The 22,840-nt window shown below is 54.2% G+C and overlaps 1 protein-coding gene across 1 annotated transcript in view; it reads left to right on the top strand.

Annotated features, from left to right (window-relative positions):
- SNTG2 (syntrophin gamma 2) overlaps positions 1-17,648 on the top strand; it is a 77,697-nt gene extending 60,049 nt beyond the window's left edge. The window contains exons 14-18 of the mRNA XM_027550246.1: positions 4,694-4,765; positions 10,466-10,672; positions 13,240-13,332; positions 14,249-14,359; positions 17,381-17,648. Coding sequence (XP_027406047.1) covers positions 4,694-4,765; positions 10,466-10,672; positions 13,240-13,332; positions 14,249-14,359; positions 17,381-17,512 — 615 coding nt within the window. The 3' untranslated portion in view covers positions 17,513-17,648. The remainder of the gene's footprint in view (positions 1-4,693; positions 4,766-10,465; positions 10,673-13,239; positions 13,333-14,248; positions 14,360-17,380) is intronic.
- The last annotated feature ends 5,192 nt before the right edge of the window (positions 17,649-22,840 follow it).

Raw genomic sequence — 22,840 nt, 5'->3', positions numbered from 1 at the left:
GAGAAGTGCTTTAAATGTTAATCAAATTTCCACACTTGCTCTGGGGAAAGATGATTTCATCCACTTCCCGTGGCAGCTTCAGTTTCACAGACAGAAATTCTAACCCAGGGGTCACAGTTTCCTCCAGTATCTCCAGATGGTTAGTGTCATTTCTGTTAACACCAGGCTTTGCTTGTTTATTTTGAAATCCCATGGCAAATTTTCTTGGCATCAATCCGTGTCACAAACATCACATCATACGAATCGATCGCTGACCTCAGCCGCTGGGGTGTGTTCACCTGGAGCCAGCTGCTACCGCCTGAATACTGTGCTCAGAAGCTTGAGATCCTCTCAGCGTTCTGCTCTGAGCGGGGCCTGGCCGAGGGGCTGAGGCGTCTCTCTGTACCCCAGGGGTGGGGTCGCCCCCGCCGTGGCCTCCCTGGAACTGGGAGCAGCTTTAAGTCTGCTCCTCCCTTTCCCTAGGTGGCTTTTGGACCGCAGCCCCCCAGGCTCACCTGTCTTTCACCATCTCCCAGAGCTTGCTCAGACTCATGTCCATTGAGTCGGTGTTGTAACCTTATCATCTTCACCCTCTAAAATGACTCCCCAAGAAAAGGCCTATTAAAGAAAACCTTGCTTATCGCTGAAAACATGCATTATTGTCTAGATATCTGAGAGTAAATCTTGATTTGTCCTCTACTATTTTTTATTTTTAAAACTTCTACACCACAGGTAGTTTGGGAACAGCGGGTACACCGCGTCTTTTCACAGACGCACCCCCCTTCCTGACTCTGGATTCAGGGGGTGCAGATGCTCAGCTGACCCCCGAGCTGGAAAGGGCAGTGCGGCCAGTCTGGTCCTCTCTCCAAGCCCTGGCTGCCTCTGCACCAAGGTCAGGTGTCCCGGCTTTCACCAGTAAAGTAAGGTTTGCGTGAATCCAGTGGGGGGTTGGCGGCTGCCCCTGCACAGGAGCTGCCCTCCATGCTGACCCTGCCCACCATCTAGAGAAGCTGCGCCATCTCCTGCAGCGGGCATGAGCGCCCTGCGTGTGCTGACGTCGGAGATGAGACACGTGATAAGCAGGGCACCTGGCTGGTTCCTGGTCCCTGGGGGGAAGCTCTCCCATGACCGGCTGTGAGTGTCTGCCTCACGTGGTCTGAGGCTCTGTCGTTAGGCGCACCCGTGTTAAGGATGGCTACCTCTGCTTTGAGAACTGAGCGTTAATCCTGATGTAATAACCTTTGTCTGTGATAGCTCCCTTATTGTAACGTATGCTCTGTAGGACAGTGATATCCCCTCTGCGTTCTTTCGATCAGTGGAGTCTTTTCTCCATCTCTTGCACTCAATCCATGTGTGTTTTGGGGCCAGCGTCGGGCCCAGGCCAGTCCGTCTCTTTGGCTCCAAGAAGGCTGGTGACACTTCCGTCCGTTCAGGCCTGCGCTGCTGGTCACACAGGAGTGCTCAGGCTCAGCCACTGACCCGCGGAACCAGAAACACAGTCACTTTATGAATAGAAAAAAAAATTAAACGTTGCTCCTACATAAGGGCATTATGCTGGTTTACAGTGAGATGTTTAAATAATCTTCACAGACTATCCGAAATAACGAAAGCCTATTTTAAAATGGGGGCTGAAAGATTTAATGAGGCAATGGAAATATTCACTCAGCAAAATGTTAGAGAAAAGGGCCTTAGGGGAAAGGAAAAGTTGTAAGTTGAGGAGTGGAAGCTTTGGGCTGTAAACGGAATCTTCCCATTTCCTGGCTGAGGGAACGCAGACGCCGCACCCACCCTCTGCTCAGCTGCTAGCTGAATGCTTCATAGGATCAAGCGGAACACGAAGAGGCTTCATTTATATACTTAAAATGTCTCTGAAACTCCAAAGCATTTGCATTTCACAGATGAAATTTTACACTTAGTGCTCGGCAACTTCTCACTAAAAGCAGCACACAAAGCGTGGCCAGTGAAGATTCACACGTGTGTAGATTTACATGGAGAAGGACATGGCAACCCACTCCAGTGTTCTTGCCTGGAGAATCCCAGGGATAGGGGAGCCTGGTGGGCTGCCGTCTCTGGGGTCGCACAGAGTCGGACTCGACTGAAGTGACTTGGCAGCAGATTTACATATTTACATGTTCTGTCTGACCTTGGGTGCTTGTATCCTGGAGCTAGAGGCAAGTTGCCAGTAATGATTTCTGCTTTGCCCAAATCTAAAGCGACCGTATGTGAAGCTCTTCATGCTGTATTTATTTCTGTCCTGCGTGCTGACGTGAGGAGTGAGGTCGTGCTGGTGACGGGACTGGTGATGACTCGCAGCGTCGTACCTGCGTCCTGGCCCCGCTGGTGGGCTCTGCGTCCGCGCCCAGGCTGAAGTGCAGCTTGTGCAGCACAATGCATCCGAGGTTGCAGAGCTGCTGCCTGGAGACGGCGCCGCAGCACAGGGCCAGGAGCTGCTTCACGAGCAGCGGGTGCCCCTCCCCTGTTTGCAAGCGATGAGCAGAGACGTGACCCCCAGTAGCTGGAAGCAGCCTGCAGCCTCGGGAGGGGCTTGGGGCCACCAGACCTCTCGGGGCTGGGATGACAGGGATAGCTCTGTTGCGGGGCGGGGTGGGGGTTGGAAGGACAGCAAATAAATTCCTCCGGGAGAGCGGAGCCCCGAAGGCACCCAGTGATGAGCTCTCGGCCTGCTGTCTGATCACCCCTCTTCCCCTCTGTACGCAGGGCGTCAGGCACTGCCAAGGACGCCCGGCCACGCGTGTGGGGCCTGCTGTCTACCATTCTGTGTCAGAATGTTGCAGTGAACTTTTAAAAGGCCCAGAGAGTCTGTGGCAAGTAATTTAGGAACAATGAAAGAGAACGTCCTGACTTCCAGGCTGGTTTCTGAGCTCCTACAAGACAAGAGGAGGGAGACCCTGAAGGAGTTGGGGAGAAGTGGGGAGAAAGGCTCAAAGGAAGGGGCAGCCTGGGGCAGAGGTGGCCGTGGGTTCCCTGTGCCCCGGTGCCCATGAGAGGATGCAGCCAGCCGGGAGGGTGGTGAGCCCATAACCGAGGGCTGATCAACGCTGGAGAAGCTGGATTCTCCTGGCCTTCATGTGTACTTGACTGTCCTTCCTTAAAGTGGGCAGTTATTTCTGTTTGCAAACTGGAATCTGAAAAATAATGTTTCAACTGCTCATGTTTCCAGACACCATTAAAATGTGTTAAACAGCACTTATGCAACCAATTTTACAGCATATAACAGCATTAACATACACATTACGTAGCAGTTCCTATGAATATGCGAGAAATATCGGAAGTAGCTTCAAGGTTGTCATTAGGGAAAGATATCACTTAAAAAATATTTACCTGGAAAGAAATAAATGGAGAAGGTGTGTAAGCTGAAGGCGTATCAGACAATTATGTACCTGGTATAGAATATTATTCCATGTCACTTCTGTGGGTACATAAGTGTTCCGCAGTAATACTTAAATGTTTCAGGATATTACATCTGAGTGTCTACAGTTTCGATTCTGTTTCAGGTGAGATGTGCTCAGGTGAGCATTGTCAAGACACAGGGCAAGGAAGAGGCCCACTTTGAGAATCGACTCATAGACTTTGTGGGGTTTGCAGCGTGAGGCCCCGCCCCCTTCCCATTGTCCTGCCTCAGTGGGCACGTGTCCCAGCTGATGAGTGACCACCGCCACGGGGTCCCCACACGGCTTCCAGAGGCTCTCAGGGCGGAAGCGCTGCTCTTCAAGTCCAGGGAAGACGTCTGGTTCCACCCAGACGCCCGAGCCTCTTCTCGGCCTCAGGTGCCTCCCTGGTGGGGGCGTGTTCGCCTTGAAACGGTCACTGTGGCCCAGAGGGTGAGGTGCCCAGCCTGACTCACGTCCAAGGGCGCCCCCACGGGGGCTGAGCCCGCACCTGCCAGGGTCACGGGAGCCGGGCGTGGACAGGGGTCTTTCCCAGGCGCAGGGGAGAGGAGGCTGACTGTCAGCAGGAAAAATTGGACAGAAGAGACACCTCCAACCACAGGTGGCCACTGCAGACCCACAGCGAGCAGGACCTTAGCAGACAGGGCAGGGCCGTGGCAGAGTGAGTGAGGAGGCGTGCACTTGGGAAGCCCAGTGCCGCCTGGATCCTCTAAATATAGTTCAGAGTTGGTCCTTCACGTAAGGTGAGAGCATCCAAAACGAGCTCCTGAAGTGGCGCCCAGCTGTGTGTGAAGGGGAACTCCTCCATCACCAGGCTCTTGAATCGATTATGTGTGAAAAGGAGGCTCCTCCATCACCAGGCTCTTGAATCAATAATGTGTGTGAACATCCCACCTCACGCCGAGACTCCAGGGCAGGGCACACAGCTACTCATCGGAGTCCACCATGGCGTATAGTCTGGTTTTCTAACTCGGCGTGTAGTCTTGTTTTCTAACTGTCCTGTGCCTAAGGTTTAATTAAGGAAAAGACACGTTGACTCACCTTATTGTTGTAAATGTTTAAATTCTCATACTGAAAACATCATGTATCTAATTACACGTATACTTTAAAACCCTTTTCCCAGTTTTATGAGGTACAATTGAGAATAACATGTGCAGAGTGTGCAGCGTGACCGTCTGATGTCTGTGTACCTTGTCCAGCGAGGCCCACGGCGGGGTAATGAACAGCTCCATCACCTCACACAGCTCCCCTTATTTTGGGTGAAAACGCCGAGGATTCACGTGTCCGTCTTGCGTTTCTTTCAGGTGAGCACCTTGGACTGGGTCCGAGCAGAGAAAACCTATCACCTCTGTGAGGTTCTGTTTAAAGTTCACAAGGTAAGTTTGAGCATCCTTTGCACACCACGTGTGTCCATGTTAATAGCTGGCCCTTTGTGGTTGAAAAAGGAGAGAGATTTACCGCTTCAGAACAGTCGAATGACATGCGTATACAGGCTCTCCCACCACCGCCCATCAAAACTCCACACGAGGACGTCATGGAGGCGCTCGCAAGTCTGTTTTATGTCGGCTCTGCATTATTTCATTCTGGCCTTTTTATATTTACAACTTGTTTGTATGGCTTTCCATACACTTAAAAGTGGAGAAGGAAATGGCAACCCACTCCAGGAATCTTGCCTGGAGCACCCCGTGGACAGAGGAGCCTGGCGGGCTACAGCCCCTGGGGTCGCACAGAGTCAGACACGACTGAGCAACTAAACCACCGCCACCACCATACACTTAAGAGAGTTTCCCAGGTGGCGCACGGGGCAAAGGACCCACCTGCCAGAGTGGCGGAAGCTCCCTGGGGGAGGGCATGGCAGCCCACTCCAAGATTCTTGCCTGAAACACCCCATGGACACAGGAGCCTGGCGGGCTACCGTCCATGGGATCGCAAAGACTTGGACATGACAAGCGACTTAGCACGGCGTCCATCTAAGACACGTATTTGGTAGTGGGATGCCTTCAAAAACCATCGTATTTTATATGTGAGCTTCATTAATAAGCTATAGAGCCTCTTCTATTTTATCCAGAATGTTTTTTCAGAAAGATCGAGAAAATGTTTAATCAGTAAATATGCTATGAAGTAACTGAAATGTGCAGTTAGCCAAGAGAATGATTACAGCCAGAGTGTTAAACTCAGTTCAGGGCAAATAAGAGCAACAACCACGAAAATGCACAGCATCTGACATCTTTAAAAAGCAGACAAGATTGTGGACATCCGATTAGAAGTCTTTAAACAGTGATCTTACAAAAGCTCCCCCTTTCTCACGTGACGTTAATCCTTGATGCTGAACATATGAACTTAAAATTATAATATTTAATTCATCTTTCAAAAATTGAGATAAGTGATTATTTTAAGAACTAGCACTTTAGAATTTTTTAATGACTTATTTTCATAATCATTCAAAGTATAGTCGTTCATATGTAGTCCACAAATCACATTTTGTGGTTGTGGTGGTGTGTTTCTGCAACACTTTCTTCTCTCCATAAATTCCTTTTTCTAGTTCTTAAAGTTATGTGTCTGTGTTTCACACTCACCATGAAAGAGATGAGAAAATTGAGTCCATCAGACTTGATTGCAATTGTGACTGAAATTATAAACCGCCCCCATAGTGGATAATAAAAGCACTGCCCAGCAGTGAGGCATCCCCTGCCTGAATATCCCCTCCCCACGTAAGAACGTCCCATCTGCACTACTCAGTGGAACTAAAGTTACTCACCCGTTCGGCAGAGGCGTTTGGTAACGGTGTCTCCCCTTTGCTGAGCGCCGGGCCTGAGCTCTGCTGGGCGCTCCATCTCCCTCCTGAGTTAGTCCTGTCCCCCCACACCCCCCAGGAGGGAACCCTCATAGTGCCCGCCTTCCAGCTGAGGCTCCGAAGCACAGACTCGGGAGTAACTTCCAGAAGCCTCGCCGGAGGCGGAGGGGCCCAGGTTCCCTTGGCCCGAAGCATAGCTGCACCCTGTTTTACTTTATATACACGATTCTTTCTTCCCTCTGAAAATGGAAGCGTATGCGCTAACCCTCACATCACTTTTTGCTCTGCAGTTTAACCTGCGGATCTTCAATATACGCAAAGAGGTGACCCCTCTTTAATACCACTGACTAGTATTAAATTCCATGAATATATCATACCTTATTTCACCAAGCCCTTATCAAGGAATATTTGATTTGTTCCCTTTTTTGAAATTACAAACAATGTAATAAATCATTTTACATGTGTGCAAGTATACAACCAAGAAAAATGTATAGAGGTGGAATTTCTGGGGCAAAGAATGTGGACTGTTTGCATTCTGATAACCAAAGGACGGATTGTGTAGCACAGGGAACTCTGCTTCATCTTCTGTAACAACCTAAATGGGAAAATGACCTGGAAAATAATAGATACATGTATAAATCAACCCTGAATATTCACTGGAAGGGCTGGTGCTGAAGCTGCAGCTCCAGTACTTTGGCCATCTGAGGCGAAGAGCTAACTCATTGAGAAAGACCCTGATGCTGGGAAAGACAAGCTAAACGGAGAAAGGGGAGGCACAGGATGAGATGGTTAGGGAGCACAGCCAGCTCAGTAGACGTGAATTTGAGCAAACTCCGGGAAATAACGAAGGACAGGGAAGCCTGGAGGGCTGCAGGCCTGAGGTCACCAAGAGTCGGACACGACTGCAACGGAGCACACACACATCTGTATAACTGTTTCACTTTGCTGCACAACTGAAACTAATACAGCATTGTGAATCAACCTGGTGCGTGTGTGTGTGTGTGTGTGTGTTTGTGAGCTCAGTGTGTCTGACTCTTTGCAACCCCGTGGACTGTAGCCCGCCAGGCTCCTCTGTCCATGGCATTTCCAGGCAAAAATACTGGAGTGGGTTGCCATTTCCTCCACCAGGGGGTCTTCCCAACCCAGGGATCGAACCCACACCTCCTGCATTAGCAGGTGAATTCTTCACCACTGAGCCTGTTCGTTACCACCTTTACCACTGAAGCCCTAAATCAACCTTACTCCAAGAATAAAAAGTTTTTAAACAGAAATGAAAAAAGAAATGCAAGTGAAAATCATGAAGTGATATGTTTGTGCCTAGACTGTCAAAGATGGAAAAGTTGGTACCGATGGGAGGAAGGCTCTATCGAAATGTGAGCAGCCCTTCGACTTGTCGTTTGTTGCCAGTACTGGCCTTGCAGAAAGCTCTCTAGTTTCCCTTCTGGGACTGGTTCTCCAACTGCCGCTCACTGGACCCGTGTGAATAATGGCGTATGACTCTCCTCAGGTCCCGTTGGAAGAAACCATACCCGTCCAAGTTGGACAAGGACGATGTTCAGTGCGGGCAGAGACTGACCTCAGCTCCCCTAGAACAAGGGGCAGGGGGCCCCTGAGCTGCGTGAGGAGGCGAGCGTGGGCCAGGTGGGCCCCACCTCCAGCCCTGACCCCCACCCCCCACAAAGGGAAAGGGGCTCTGGGGTGTCTCCGTGGGTGGAGATGGTTTTGCGGTTTGGTTGGACTCCTCAGAGGGAGAGTCCCACATGCAGAGCTCGGAGGAAGGGTGACTTCCTGGGCCTTCCAGGGGCGTGGAGGGCACCATCGAGCTGGCGGTGGCTTTAACGAGATCTCCATCTCCAGGGGCAGAGAGAGGACTCAGAAGGCTGCTCCGAGGGTGGCAGACCCGGGGAGGTGGCGGGCAGTGGGCACGGGGCCGGGGCAGCGGTTGAGGCCGTGGGAAAGGCATGGGGGCCTCGTTACTCAGTCTCCACAGCAGCTCAGGGACCTTAGTTTTGTAGTTGCTCCCAGTCTTTAGTCATCATGAGACATTGCTCTTCGTAAGAACTGGGCTTGTTGTCTCCAAAAGGGCCACGGGAGGCACCTGGGGCTGAGCTGTGCACGGTCAGTAACCTCTCTCATTTCTCAGCATCAGTGTCACGTCAGTTTTTGTGGGGCTCAACAGGTTTAGTTGCAGGAAGTAGTCACATCTGGAAACCCTTACGTGTCCTTCCCGGGGATTTCTTGGGTTGGGCAAAGGCTGTTTTTAGTTCTTCTCTTTGTTCTTGCGCATAGAGCTGAGGTTTGTCCATTCGCGTGAAGACTCGCCTGGACTTGACCGCTCCATCAGACGAGCTCAGTCTTAGGAACCGACTCTACTCGAGAAAGTCACAAGTCAGATAGCTGTGCACATGGAGATATTCAGTGATGTTTTAAATTAGTGAACGTTGGATGAATTGTTCAAAAACCATTGAGAAATAAAGTTTCAGTGTAACTGTGTATGTTAAGTACTCCATTAAAATCACATTGCACATTTATAGAATTATGTATACAAAGAGGTAGGGAAGAAAGAAAGTGAAGTCGCTCAGTTGTATCCAACTCTTTGCGACCCCATGGACTGTATGTAGGCTACCAGGCTTCTCCGCCCATGGAATTTTTCAGGCAAGAATACTGGAGTGGGTTGCCATTTCCTTCTCCAAGGGGTCTTCCCGACCCAGGGATCGAACCCCGGTCTCCCGCGTTGCAGGCAGACACTTTACCGTCTGAGCCACCAGTGATTTGGAGTCTGGAGACATTGCCTGGAGGGACTATAAAAACAAATTAGCTGACAAAAGGCAGTCATAATGGAATTATCTTTTAAATTTCCTATATTGCTGCTATAATATTTTCAAATAAATAGAAGCAGGAAAAATCCAGGTAATTTTTTTTTAAGGCGGTCAGACATTTCACTTTACATGATGAATGTACTAATTTTCCAGATTATCTTCATCTTGGGATCGCAGATTAACTTTTCTTTCGACAATTGTTTGGTATTTTTCACATTTACACAGTCCAAACAAGGGTTTTGGACAGATGCAACATCCAACTCAAACGATAAAATGACCGCAGCACAAACAGCAGCGCTGCAGAGACAGAAGGCAGGAGTTGAGGCGGCGTTGGTGCCACGGCCTTGCGACTCTTGTCTGTCTTCGTTGTTATTCTGTTGTTTAGCCACTAAGTCGTGTCTGACTCTGTGCGACCCCGTGGACTGCAGCCCACCAGGCTTCTCTGTCCATGGGATTTCCCAGGCAAGAATACTGGAGTGGGTCGCCATTTCCTTCTCCAGTCAGGTGATTTTTAAATAGTCTTTGCGTTCTGTTTTCCCAAGAGTGAACGTGAGGTGGTCTCTGTCTTCACAGGGCCTGGGCAGGGGGCGCCTCGGGGCGGGCGGCTGGAAGCGTGACGCTGCTTGTGCGGTCGCTGACGCTCTCAGGAGCCTGTTCGCTGCGTGTTGGACGTGCAGCTCAGTCTATGCCCCCTCAACCCTGCCTGACGGCCGGTGCGCTCTGTGTAAACGGAACGTGAGCCGCGTGGTGAGGACGCAGGAGCCGCAGCCTCATTCCTGCCATCCCTTAAATTAGCCCAAGACTTGCACTTTGAGAGGGAGGCTCAGAGAGAAGTAAAATCTCAAGGTCAACAGCTGGCAATTGGCCAGAAAGGTCCCAAGTGTTATCTGTCTGGCCCAAAAGCCTGTTTTTATTCTACTGAAATGCACAACCCCCTAAACCACACCCAGTGTAGGAAAGAACACAGCTGCAGTTTCCCCCACATTAACACTTGCTAAGAGTCCTTCCTTCCTTCTTTGGTGGTCGGTCCCGACACTCAAGGCCGGTAGGTGTGGACAGAGTTTCTGAGAAGTAAGGTCCGTGTTGGAAGGCTTGCTCTCCTTGGCTCACGACCCGATGTCCTATTTCCTGCACGTAGCTTTCTGTGCATCCCCGGCTGAGGTCACGGCCTGGGGGCGCAGCTGGGGGGCCTCATTGAATTCAGCACAAACACTTCATGACTTTTATCTTTGTCCTGGAAGCTAGATGTGGAAACAGAAAGTGTGGTTGCTGATAATGTGGGTGAAAGGCGCTTGCAGCGTGTCGGGAGCGGGACACAGCTGACGCACAAAGTCACCTTACAGGCTTGTCTCCCCCTCAGCGGTGTCGCGGGCCTTCTGCCACGCGGGGTCCCCTGTGGAGCAGGGCCCAGGCGGGTCCCGGGGGCCATCCCCTCTAACTGGCGTCACCCCCATCCGTTTCAGCTCTGGCTCCCAGACGACTGCTGGGCACAAGCCAGCCTCTCCCTGGGCCTCCAGGATCCCGACGGCGGGGACCACGGGCCCTTCTGCTTCAGCGTCCTCGTGGGCCATGGCGGGAGCCACGTGTTCAGTGTGGAGCTGGGCAGTGAGCTGGCCGCCTGGGAGCTGTCCTTCCAGAGAGCCACCTTCCGGGCCGTGCAGAGGACGCGGGTAAGCGGTCTGCTCCTCTGAGTGACCTGAATCAGAGCCGGCATGGCGGTCGTTCTGGGAATCACACGTCTGTAGAAGCTGGGCGGACCCTGCCCAGGTCCCCGGGCCCAGCGTGTCGGGAGGCGCCGTGGGAAGTCATGGAGGGAAGCGAGGTGGGCATTTTCATCCGGTTCACCCCAGTGTTCGGCGTGAGGAAGGGGCCTGGATGCCAGCTAAGGGAAGCCCCTCACTGAGGGCACGGCTGGGTCCCTGGAGTCTGCTCATCAACCATGTTTACTGAGCAGTCACTGGACGCTTGGCATCTCTTCAAGCACTTGATGGCCCTTCCTCAAACTCAGTGACCCAACGAGCAGCATAACACAGCTCGAGTGTTTGGGTCGTTTCTCCCTCCTCGGGACAGGAGATAAATCCCACAGATGGAGGTGTGTGTGGATGGAGCAGTCCCCTCCTGAGACCTTATCATGTGAAAAATGATCACCTTGAGGTTGTCCCAGAGCTCTCTTAAACTGCCCTCATCTTAACATTTTTTTTTTCTATTCAGCGTGGATGAATCCACTACTGTCTTCCAGCATCCTGCTCTGCTCCTGTATCATCCAGTCTGCTGTTGATTCCTCCTGGTGCATTTTTAACTTCTCAGCTCTCTTTGCTCCTTCTTTATGTTTCCTGACTCTTCGTTAAACCTCTCCCTGCGTTCGTTCTCCTCCCCAAGTTCTCTCAGCATCTTTCCGGTCATTGCCTTGAACTCTGTTAGGTAGATTTCTTATCTCCACTTTGCTCAGTTCTTCTCGGGATCATCTTACTCCGTCAGCGGGGAAACATTCCTTTGTTCCCTCATTTCGCCTACTTGTCTGTGTCAGAGTCTTCGGTGGGCCGGTTACTTTTCCCAGCCTTGGAGTGTCCCGAGGCTCCAGCGGCACACAGCCCCCTGGACACCGGAGCTGTGTGCTCCCGCAGGGCCCCTGTGCGAGGATGGGTGCCTTCGTGCAGACAGGGCTGACTGTGGGGGACACACTGCCAGGGGGCTGGTCCCTGGACCTGCCGGCTGCCAGGCCCTTCCCGTGTGGAGGTCGCTAGATGCTGGTGGTGAGGCCACGTCCTGATGCAGCTAGCATGGAGTGTGGCCCAGGGCTGGCCTTCTGGTGGCTGGGCCCGAGTCCCCTCGTGATCGACTGCTCAGCCTGGGGTCCCAGGGCTGGTGGGGGAGCTGAGCCCACACAGACTCCAGGGAGGACCCCACAGTGGCCCTCGTCAGGCCCTGTGTCCCCACACCAGAAGCCGCGTCCACACGGGTGACGCACCACCCACACCCCGGGTGACCTCCAGCTGCCCCCGCCTCCCTGGAGATGCTCCAGGGTCAGCAGGTGGGTCTGACCCCGGCTTCCTCCCAGTTATCGGCCCCGCCTCAGAGGGAGCGGCGTGTCCCTAGACGGCACAGCACCCTCGCACAGGGGGTCCCACCCGGGTCCCCCCACCACCGGATAGCATCGTCTTCCAGGAGCTGTTTTGCCGCGGGGGCAGAAGCATGCCTGGGGAAACTCACCTTATCCTTTCATAGGGAGCGTCCTCCTCAGCAAGTTGGCTCAAGTATCCCTCAGTGTTGACCCGATTCCCCAAAGGTGTTATGTAAGGACACAGGAGATGTAGCCCAGAAATGTCACGACGGGAGGAACTGTCTCCTGAAACAGAACTGGAAGGCGCTCCGTCCCCCGGGGGCTGGAGGGCTCACCCTTAGCTCCTGCCTCGTGGGTTTGGTGCGCCTGGCATCACCACCGCTGTGCCAGGATCTGTGCGCTTAGCTGAGAATTGGATAGAATAGCAGCCACCGGAGCACTGACCACTCCTCTGGTGCTCACACTCAGCTGGCACTGCTAGAAGCTGTGTGCACTGATCACCCGATCCTTGCAAACCCCAAGCCTGTCGGGATCGCCCCGCCCACCCCCACAGAAGTCTCCCTCCCGCGGCCCCAGGCACAGAGCTCAGTGGAGTCTCTGCTGTGTCTGTCCTTTGCTCTTGTTCTGGGTCAGACCCCCTGGAACGTGTCCCAGGAGCAGCCGGGTCTCGTGTCTTGGAACGCACTTGCAGGCTGGCCTGTCCCAAGGCAGCTTGTAGGAGCAAAGCGCGCACCCTCATTCATGTTGTGGGGACAGGTGGCATCACGGGGAGTTATGGTCTGGGGTTAGGGTGTCTCCAGAGGACGCCGTCGGGCTCCGCTTTGCTAAGACCAGCACCTCTGCTGACGGTATGGCTTCTGCATCTGCCGGAGGACCAGCGCGGGAGGCGTCGCGTGGGAGCTGTGTCCCGGGGACCTCCGAGCGCTTTGGTTTTCTAAAAGCAGGTGTTGATGGGGGAGAATAGTGTGAGTAAGTGTATGTGTCCGTCGCTCAGTCGTGCCTGACTCTTGGGACCCCACGGACTGCAGCCCACCAGGCTCCTCTTTCCCTGAGATTTTCCAGGCAAGGATACTGGAGTGGCTGCCATTTACTTCTGCAGAGGATATTGTAGCCACCCGATTAATGTTAAGCATCATTTTAAAAAGATGTTTTCTCACAATTGATCCTTTTTTCTAGTCCAAAACCTACATATGCAGTGGGCAAGGAGACACTCTGTGCTTCACCGTGGACTTTGCTCTTGGATTCACCTGTTTCGACAGCAAGACCAAGGTACGTGCCGAGCAGCCAGGGGCGGTGCCCGTGGGCGGAGCATGTGCTACATTTCAGGGCTGTGACGCCGTCCACGGCTGCGGCACCACCAGCCCTGACGGCCGCGTCCTCTGCACAGGCTCCCTCGTGGTGACCCGCTGTCTGAGAGCTCAGGGTCCCAGCACCTTACAGGTCCAGAGCCGGGCGGGGCTGACACCACTTCAGCGTACAGGAGCGAGTCAGTGTGACCGTAACGTCCGTACCCAGCAGATAACAAGGACCTCTTTTTAAGGACCATTGTGGATCCTTTAAGTGATAGGCAGGGAGTTCGCACTTTCTTGACTGTACTGTTTTAGCAGTCATTTATGATTCTATGTAGATAATAATTCTGTAGGTGGTTCCTAGAAAGTTACCACCGCTGAGCTTTTCCTCTTCGTGGTCAAAGCTGACCCAACACCAAGTGATGTTCTCAGAGCAGTTTGCTCAGTGACACAGGTAACCGAGCAGGCGTGTGTGTACACAGATAACCCAGCAGGCGTGTGTGTACACAGATAACCCAGCAGGCGTGTGTGTACACAGATAACCCAGCAGGCATCTGTGTACACTGGTAACCCAGCAGGTGTGTGTGTACACAGATAACCCAGCAGGCATCTGTGTACACAGGTGACCGAGTAGGCGACCGAGTAGGCGTCTGTGCACACAGATAACTGAGCAGGCATGTGGAGCAGGCGTGTGTGACACAGGTAACCCAGCAGGCGTCTGTGTACACAGATAACCCAGCCGGTGTGTGTGACACAGGTAACCGAGCAGGCGTCTCTGCACACAGATAACCCAGCAGGCGTCTGCATTTACTTAGGTCATTTAACAGCACTGGATGATGTTAACTGAATAAACACACTCCTGTGTCTAAAGCACTAAGAACTGCCTTCCTTTACAGAGTGTGCTCTGGAGGTTTAAGTTCTCCCAGCTGAAGGGGTCTTCTGACGACGGGAAAGCTCGGGTGAAGCTGCTCTTTCAGAGTCTGGACACCAAGCAGATCGAGATGAAGGTAGGGACTCGTCCATGGCACAGCCTCCCCTGAGTGAACCGGGTGTCCGGGGCTGGGCGTGCCGTTCCCTGGCCTGTGGAATCACCAGAATGCAAGTGTGAACCCTCCTCAGAGTCAGCCAGGGTGTCCTGGGAACCCAGGGTGTGTCTCCTGTTAGAGGCCTTAATATCCTAAAACTGTAGTCATTGAAACCCATCACTTAATTCCACCAAAAAGTACAGTTTCTTAGTGAATATTAGCAGGAAATCAGTGGTTAAACATACAGGAGAAGTCGATTTTTAAGGGAAGAGTTGTACAAATTGCATTATGTGATGACTTGTCTGTGACATTAAGGACACACTGCTCTGTAAATTCAAAGGATCTGGACATAACTTACCAGTTATGTGGAAAGAGGGAAGGTGCACCCACCCGCATCCAGGTCAGAGCCAGCATCACCCGGCCTGGGGACGCAGCCCCGGCCACCCAGAGGCTGCTCTGTCAGCCGCTGGGTGGAAGAGGCCCAGAGCTGACCGGGCGCTGACCGGATGCTGTCCTCTCCACTGCCTCTGGTGCTGGATGCAGGCCTTCCCCCACCGCCTCTGGTGCTGGACACTGTCCTTCCCCCACCACCTCTGGGGCTGGACGCAGGCCTTCCCCCACCGCCTCTGGGGCTGGACGCAGGCCTTCCCCCACCGCCTCTGGGGCTGGACGCTGTCCTTCCCCTACCGCTTCTGGTGCTGGATGCAGGCCGGCTGAGGGTGTGCAGGGGACCCCTGCTGCCTCCACCTAGCCGCACAGGCCTGGCCCACGTTGCCACACCTCCCCACACAGGGAGCCACTCGGGGAATTTTCTGAACTCTGCCAGCCCGTCATCAGTGCCATGGGAGTGCTTACACCACAGCCCCCAGCGACTCTGCGGCTCGGAACACAGCACCGCCTGGGTCACGAAGCCCCCAAGTGGAAGACCCACACATGACCCCTGGTGGGCCTGTCTCCACCCCAGACGTGCGAGCCTTCATGTTATGAGAACCAGAAAGTGGCTGTGCCCTGATCCGAGTCCCCTGAGAACGAGACGTGGAACCTGCTCTGTGCGCGGTCGTTCCTGCTGAGTGTCACTTTGAGTTGTGTTTGTTTGGGACGTTTTCAGAGGAAAATTACACAGGATGTTCATGTACATTAGGTTTCATTCATTTATTTAACAGTCATCAATTTCAAGTACAGCTTTGCTCAGTCTCCACGTTGAATCCTTTGGGAAGGACAGTGGTTAAGGCTTCCTTTGAAATACAGTTTGTATTCACTGTGGACAGTCACTGTAGCCATGAAATTAAATGACGCTTGCTCCTTGGAAGAAAAGCTGTGACCAACCTAGACAGCACATTAAAAAGCAGAGACATCACTTTGTCAACAAAGATCTGTCTAGTCAAAGCTATGGTCTTTCCAGTAATCATGTACAGATATGAGATTTGAACCATAAAGAAGGTTAAGTGCTGAAGAAGTCACACTTTTGAACTGTGGTGCTGGAGGAGACTCTTGAGAGTCCCTTGGACTGCAAGGAGATCAAACCAGGTCAATCTTAAAGGAAATCAGTCCTGAATATTCATTGAAAAGCCTGATGTTGAAGCTGAAACTCTAGTACTTTGGCCACCTGATGCGAAGAACTGACTGATTAGAAAAGGTCCTGATGCTGAGAAAGATTGAAGGCAGGAGGAGACGGGGATGACAGAGGATGAGATGGTTGGATGGCATCACCAACTCAATGGACATGAGTCTGAGCAAACTCCGGGAGTTGGTGAAAGACAGAGGCCTGATGTGCTTCAGTCCACAGGGTTGCAAAGAAGTGGACACGACTGAGTGACTGAACAACACATGTGCATTGCCACAGCTGGGTGGACGCTCTTCTTCTAAATTACGGTGGACTTTAGAACCTGCCTCGGGAGTCGGGCCATTAGACTGCACTCGGGGGACGCTAAGAGCCCGGACGGCCGCCGCTCGTCAGAAGGCCCCCTGTTGTCTCCTGACAGTTTCTGACGAACATCTGCCGTGTGTGCCGTGAGAGGGTAACGCGGGCGGCTCCGTGAAGAAGTGTGATTTCCAGAGGAGGTTTACGGAGGCCGCGCAGGCGACGTTCACACTCAGACGTTGATTGAAAGTGTCACCCTTGTGAGAGACGCAGAGCTCCTGAGAGTGGGGCTCGTGAGAGAAGGAGCGTTTCCTCAAGTTCAGGAACCTCGTTCTTTGTAGTCTGACAGCTCAGTGCAGACCCGCCCAGCTCCCTGAGAGTTTTACCTAATTAAGGAAAAGATCAAGGTGTTAAAACATCAGAAGTTGGTAATTAGACTAAGCTGCAGATCATATTTAAACTCAGTATTTCAGCCACAATGAAATGTTAAAGGAGTTTAATAAAAATCTAGGTCCTTAGGATAAATGAATTGCAGAGGAGACTACCTGGGCAGCTGGGTTAGAGCAGGGCCTGAGCCCGACACTCGGGTGCCCGGCTGCCGGCTCCCTGCTGGAGCTGCCTGGCCGCAGAAGCCACAGACACACGCACTCACGCGTGTGCACGCATGTGCATGGATGCCTGCAGCACAGCGTGCACTGCACACACAGGCACACGTACACGCGGAGACGCGCACACCTGTGGAGGGGCACATGTGTGCATGTATGTTCACACACGTGCAGGTGAAGCCAGACTCCGTCTCCTAATTGTGACTCGGTGAGCCCGGCTGTGTGACATCCAGGCAGGGACCACCGTGAGCCCCAGGCTTTGTGAAGGCTGAGGACCCAGCACAGATGGACTCCGGGTTCCGCACGGAGGACCTGAGTGCCATCCCACGTTAGTTACCAGAAATCGGGAATCGACCCATCAGTCGGGATGTCTGTGCACAAAACCCCCGAGACCCGCACGTCCATGCTGCAGCCCTTCTTGCTTTGTGAGTGTGTGTTCTCGAGTCCACGCTGGTGGTGCTGAGAATGCAGCGCCTGCGAGTGCTCTGCTGTGCCGCTCCACGCTCAGTGTGTAAGCACGTTGCGCTTTTCTGGCAGGAGCTGGAGTTTCAGGATCTGACGGCGGTCCTGCACTGCATCCACTCCTTCATGGCTGCGAGGGTGGCGTCCGTGGACCCCGCGTTCATGGACACTCAGAGCATCGCCGGAAGGTACATGTACAGCAGCTGAGCGGGGCTTCTGTGGAGTGCTGAAAGTTAAATTATTTTCTTAAGAAATGACCGTTTGCTGCACAATATTGGCACTTTGTGTGATTTTATAATGATCCTATAGCTGTGATACCAATAAAATATGTCACTAGTTTCCAGAGACGAGTCAGCCTTGTTCACTCTGACAGGGGATGCGGCCTCCCCTCAGGCAGAGCTGTGGTTGAGAAAACTCAACTCCCCGTTGAAACACTCCATCACCCACGTTTCTCAGACCGCGTGGAGGCACCAGCAGCTCACGCTGCACCCCACACGGCTGAAACCCACCATTTATTTTCAGAAAGCACACGAGAGGAAATGCCAAGAGCTCACCACATTTCCCCTGAGAATGAAAAGTTTTCCTTTGAATTTCGTTAATCTACCCCAGGATGTCGGATGCGGTCCCTGTGCTCCACATTAACTACAGGTGGTCACACGGAGCTCAGAGTCAGAGAAGACAAGCAGCAGGTGACATCCTTACATGTGGGATCCTGAATTTAAGTCAAATGAACTCAGTCACAGGGCAGAAACTGACTCACAGACGCAGAAAACAGACTCACGGTCACCAGAGGGGAAAGGCTGCAGGGAGGGACGCGCTGGGGCTTTGGGATTCACATACGCACACTAACGTGTGTGTGTGCTCAGTCAAGTCCGACTGTTTGCAACCCCATGGGCTGCAGCCCGCCAGGCTCCTCTGTCCCTGGGACTCTCCAGGCTAGAACACTGGCGTGGGTTGTCCTTTCCTCCTCCGGGGGATCTTCCTGACCAAGGATCAAACCCAGCTTCCTGCACTGCAGGCAGACTTCTTACCACTGAACCACCTGGGGGGCCCATATACCACGAATATTTCAAAAGGAAAACGATATGAAGATGCAGCGTTGCCGACAGCCAACTCGATTTCACTTGGAAAAGCCTTTTCTCTCTGTAACCGTGTCCCTGCTGGACACGGGGCCGTGCACACAGGGTGCCCCTCTCAGGAGGCCTTTCCGCCCCTCTGGCCGCCGTGGACAAAGGGACACCGGCCCATTTGGCTGCCCTGCAGACCCGCCGTGGGGCAGAGGGGACACTGGGCACCCACTGGAAGCCCGGGGAAGTCAATCAGAAAGAGAGGATTGGTGGAAACATACAGTGGAAACTGTGAGGCTCCCAACAGGCTAAACCGGGATAAAATCAGCCCGGCATAATTTAAAGGGAAGACTTAATTTCTTGTCAGCCTGGGATGATAAAATTCACTTTTGTCATAGAAAATACATCACAAAATACATCAAAAATTGTGAGTTTATTTTATGTACAAATATTTTAGCACACAAAGTATTGGGTATTTGTCATTAAATTGAATTAAACGGAATGCACATTTTAACTCACTATCCATTATGAAATAATCCATGTGCATTATAATGGGTTAAACAGTCAGAGATAAGTAAGGACTGCATCTTACTGCACCTCTGACCTGGTGATGCGAGGAACCGTGGCCTTGTTACTCCACCATGAGACAGAAAAGAGGCCAGCGCTCACAGATGAGATGGTGATAATCACTCGGAGAATAACGTGACGTAAATATGTCTCACAGGGGTGGGAGCAGCCACGTTATGTCGCGTGGTCAAGCCAGGCCATGCGGTGAGGTGTCCCTGGGGCTGGAAGGACCACAGGGATGCACGATGAGGATGCCTGGGAAGCCGGATGGGGGGCCCAGGAGGATGAGCCTGTGAGGGGTCTGGGCCCACAGATGATGGCTTGGGGTGAGCCAGGGTGAGCAGGGGCCGACTGGACGGGGCGGGTCCGGGGAGGAGACGGCCGTCCTTGTGACAGTCTCGTTCAGATCAGCACGCGTGGGGCGTCCGGCTGTTGGCAGGAACGTCGGCGTCTCTGAGCCTCGGCTTCCTCGTGTGAAAAGAGCAAGGAAGCCACGGCCTCGTCAGGACGTCCCGGGAGGAGCACGCGGTGGACGCTCCGGGAGGGGCGCGCGGTGGACGCTCCGGGAGGGGCGCGCGGTGGACGCTCCGGGAGGGGCGCGCGGTGGACGCTCCGGGAGGGGCGCGCGGTGGACGCTCCGGGAGGGGCGCGCGGTGGACGCTCCGGGAGGGGCGCGCGGTGGACGCTCCGGGAGGGGCGCGCGGTGGACGCTCCGGGAGGAGCACGCGGCCACACGTCTGCAACGCCCCATCCTTCCTCCAGGCGCTGGCCTGGGAAACACGCGTCCACGTTTGCTCAGCCCGTGGCTTCTGCAAATTCTCTCAACCAGGAGACTATTACTGCTTCCCCAGGAAGCTGCCCCGTTTTTGCCACAAGGAATCACAAGCCCGGAGCGCAGGGCTTTTCCCCACAGAGCCCTTTTAGCCTGGACTCCTGGGCTCTGATTTGTGTCCTTTCCACAGCATTCAACCTTCATCCTTGTTAAGCTTCTACATTCAGAAAACTCATTTTGCAAAGTTATTGCAGGTCGGTGGGTGGGGGGAGCTCCTGGCTTACAGAAAACACATGCACTTGTACATAACATCGAGAAACACTAGACTTTGCAGCGACTGAGAAGAATCGTGCAGTTACAGTGTGCGGCCTCCTCCAGCAGCCTGAGTGAGAAAGTAAACGTACTTCACGCTGCAGTGAAGCTAAGGATGCTTCATTGCAGGTTTGAGTTTAGTCAGGATTTTCATCGGCGAGAACTGAATATGCCCTCCACGTCAACTCTCTTCATGTCCCAGCAAGTCAGTCACTAACGACTAAGCCTTTTATCTTTAACAGAATTTTAAACAGAGTTGCTTTCTAATCTCATGTCCTTGTGGCAGAAATTGTGAGCGATAGAGGTGATGCAAACGCCGCCCTCGCAGAGCCTTTCTGGGCCTTTCTCCTCAGCCTGGACAGAGCATCCTCCTCCGCATCTGAAAGGTCGAGGGCACTGGTCCAGGCCTGGGCCTTTCTCCTCAGCCTGGACAGAGCATCCTCTTCCGCATCTGAAAGGTCGAGGGCACTGGTCCAGGCACCCCTGTGGGCACCTGGGTCTTTCTCCTCAGCGTGGACAGAGCATCCTCCTCCACATCTGAAAGGTCGAGGGCACTGGTCCAGGCACCCTTGTGGGCACCTGGGCGCTGAGGTCACAGAGGATGTGTGATCCCGGGAGCTGGGCCCGGGTCCGTCCAGCAACACCTCTGTGGATGATGCACTCTGCTCTCCCCAGAGAAGCCGACCTCACAGCTGACCCCCGCCCCGCTCCACCCTCCAAAGGTCCCCTCCCGCTGGCCCCCTGGAGCACCCACTCCCGCCCGGCCTCGGAGGACACGGCTGACCCCTGCCCCACCCCACCCTCCCCAGGCTCACCCCCCGCTGGCCCCCAGGAGCACCCACCCCAGCCCAGCCTTGGATCTGCAGTGGAAGGACGCAGCTGCCACACCCGCCTCTAACCCAGCCGCCAGGCTCCGCTGGGGACCCATCTCTGCAGAAACGGGGCTCCGAGCGCCCGTCAGTCAGGGTGAATTCCAGACTCCTCGGGGGCTGGAAGGCTAAACACAGCAGGAGAAAAAGAGCCCTGGAGCCCACACTGCAGAGCGGGTGTCAGGGCGAACCCTGCCAGCCCCTCAACCTCGGTCCGAGTCCACACCTGGGGTCCCACCAGCGGAGTGGGCACGAGGGCTTTCCCAGCCAGAGCCCAGGCACGGACCACCAGCCTCAGCCTAGACGAGACCACTGACGTGTCCAGGCTGGCCCTGCCCATGTGGCCTGTGGGTGGCAGCAGGGAGAGCCCCCCAGTGACCCAGGCAGGACCACGCCTGCAGGCGGCCACGTCACCGTGGACAGGAGGAGCGCATGTGTGGCAGGGGGCGGAGCAGGTCCCCGGCACAGACCACGTCCAAGCGCGCATGTGAACTGGCGGTGGAGGGCCCGGGGCCGTGGTCACGTTTCTTCACCAAGAGTCCCCGTGAACCTCCCAAATGGCCCCCTTTCCTAGACTGTCTGTCAGCAGTGACTGGGGCACGTCAGGAAAGCCGTATAGGTTTTTGTTTATAACTCATCAAATATCAGTGCTCTTGATGCACAATATAAAACAGGTCATCAGAGTGTTTAATAAACCAGAAAAGCCCGAGACCCTCTCGACGTCCACCGACGTCTCCAGCATCCCTTAAAGTGACTTAAATGCACAAAAGAAAGAATAAAGCTGCCCCTTCTTCCCTCTCTTTCCTGGAGAACGGTGGCCTCGGTCTGCCCCCCGACCCCTTGGGGCAGGGCTGTGGGGCTGAGCTTCTGACAGACCCTCAGAGCCCCGGGCAGGCGTGAAGGCTCAAAGCCCCGGGGCTCCGTCACTGCCTGATGCGTTTGCTCAGCCCAAGCTCTTCTGAGCTGCTGGTGAGGATGCAGAGTGGGCACCACTGAGCTGGAAACCCTTGAGGGCTCAGTGGGAGGGATGCTTCACCCGCCAGCGGGCACCGCACGGACTTCGGGCTCTGCAAGTGTCATGAGAGCTCAAGGACCCACTGCCCCCGGACACGGCTGGCCGTGGCAAGGGCACAGCCACGTCAGGGCCAGCCTCCGAGGCTGTGTCACGCTGACCCCCTCTGATCGTCCACGTGGCGTCCGCTGAGGACTCGGGGTCCCAGATCTCCTCCGGGATCGCCCTTGGGGTCCCAGATCTCCTCTGGGATCACCCTCACCCCAGGCCCTGACAGCTGTCACCAGTGGGGTCCAGGAGAGGCTCCTGGCCCATGTCTCCCTGAGCCCTCGCGTGTCAGGCAGCGGCGCCCCCCGCACTCCTCAGGCAAACTCTCCGAAGCTCCGGCCTGCACGCAGCTCCGGTGCTCAGAGCCCGAGTCCAAGCTTGAACCGCTCCCCCTGCTCCTCGCTCCCTCCTTCGACCGTTTCCCGAGTCAGAACGGGTCCCCAAGACTTCAGGTGGCAAACTCAGCCTGCTGGGGGTCCCCGTTTTCAGGAAAGCGAGTCTCCGAGTCCCTGGCTTGCTGACAGCCGGGTCTGGCCCCTCCTCTCGCCGTCCCAGCCTGTCCCCGCTGCTTCAGGGAGAAATCACCAAAACCGCTGAGGGACGCCCACCTGCTTGTCTGACTGTGGTCCCTGCAGATGGAGCCTTCCAACACTGATGATGGCATTCGATGCTTCAGGGGCCTCCCGATGCTCAGAGGCCTTGCGCGTGTGTGGGCATCTAACCTCAGCTGTCCTGCAGGAAGCATCCTCCAGGCTCGAATAAGTCCCAAAGGAAACAGGGCTTCCCCGATGGCTCAGCTGGTAAAGAATCCACCTGCAGTGCAGGAGACACACGAGATGCAGGGTTGATCCCAGGGTCGGGAAGGTCCCCTGGAGGAGGAGACAGACG

Source organism: Bos indicus x Bos taurus, chromosome 8 (genome assembly GCF_003369695.1).
Source record: "Bos indicus x Bos taurus breed Angus x Brahman F1 hybrid chromosome 8, Bos_hybrid_MaternalHap_v2.0, whole genome shotgun sequence".
Lineage (NCBI taxonomy): Eukaryota > Metazoa > Chordata > Mammalia > Artiodactyla > Bovidae > Bos > Bos indicus x Bos taurus.
The sequence above is the reverse complement of the archived record's forward strand: the minus strand, read 5'-3'. Positions and strand labels throughout refer to the sequence as shown.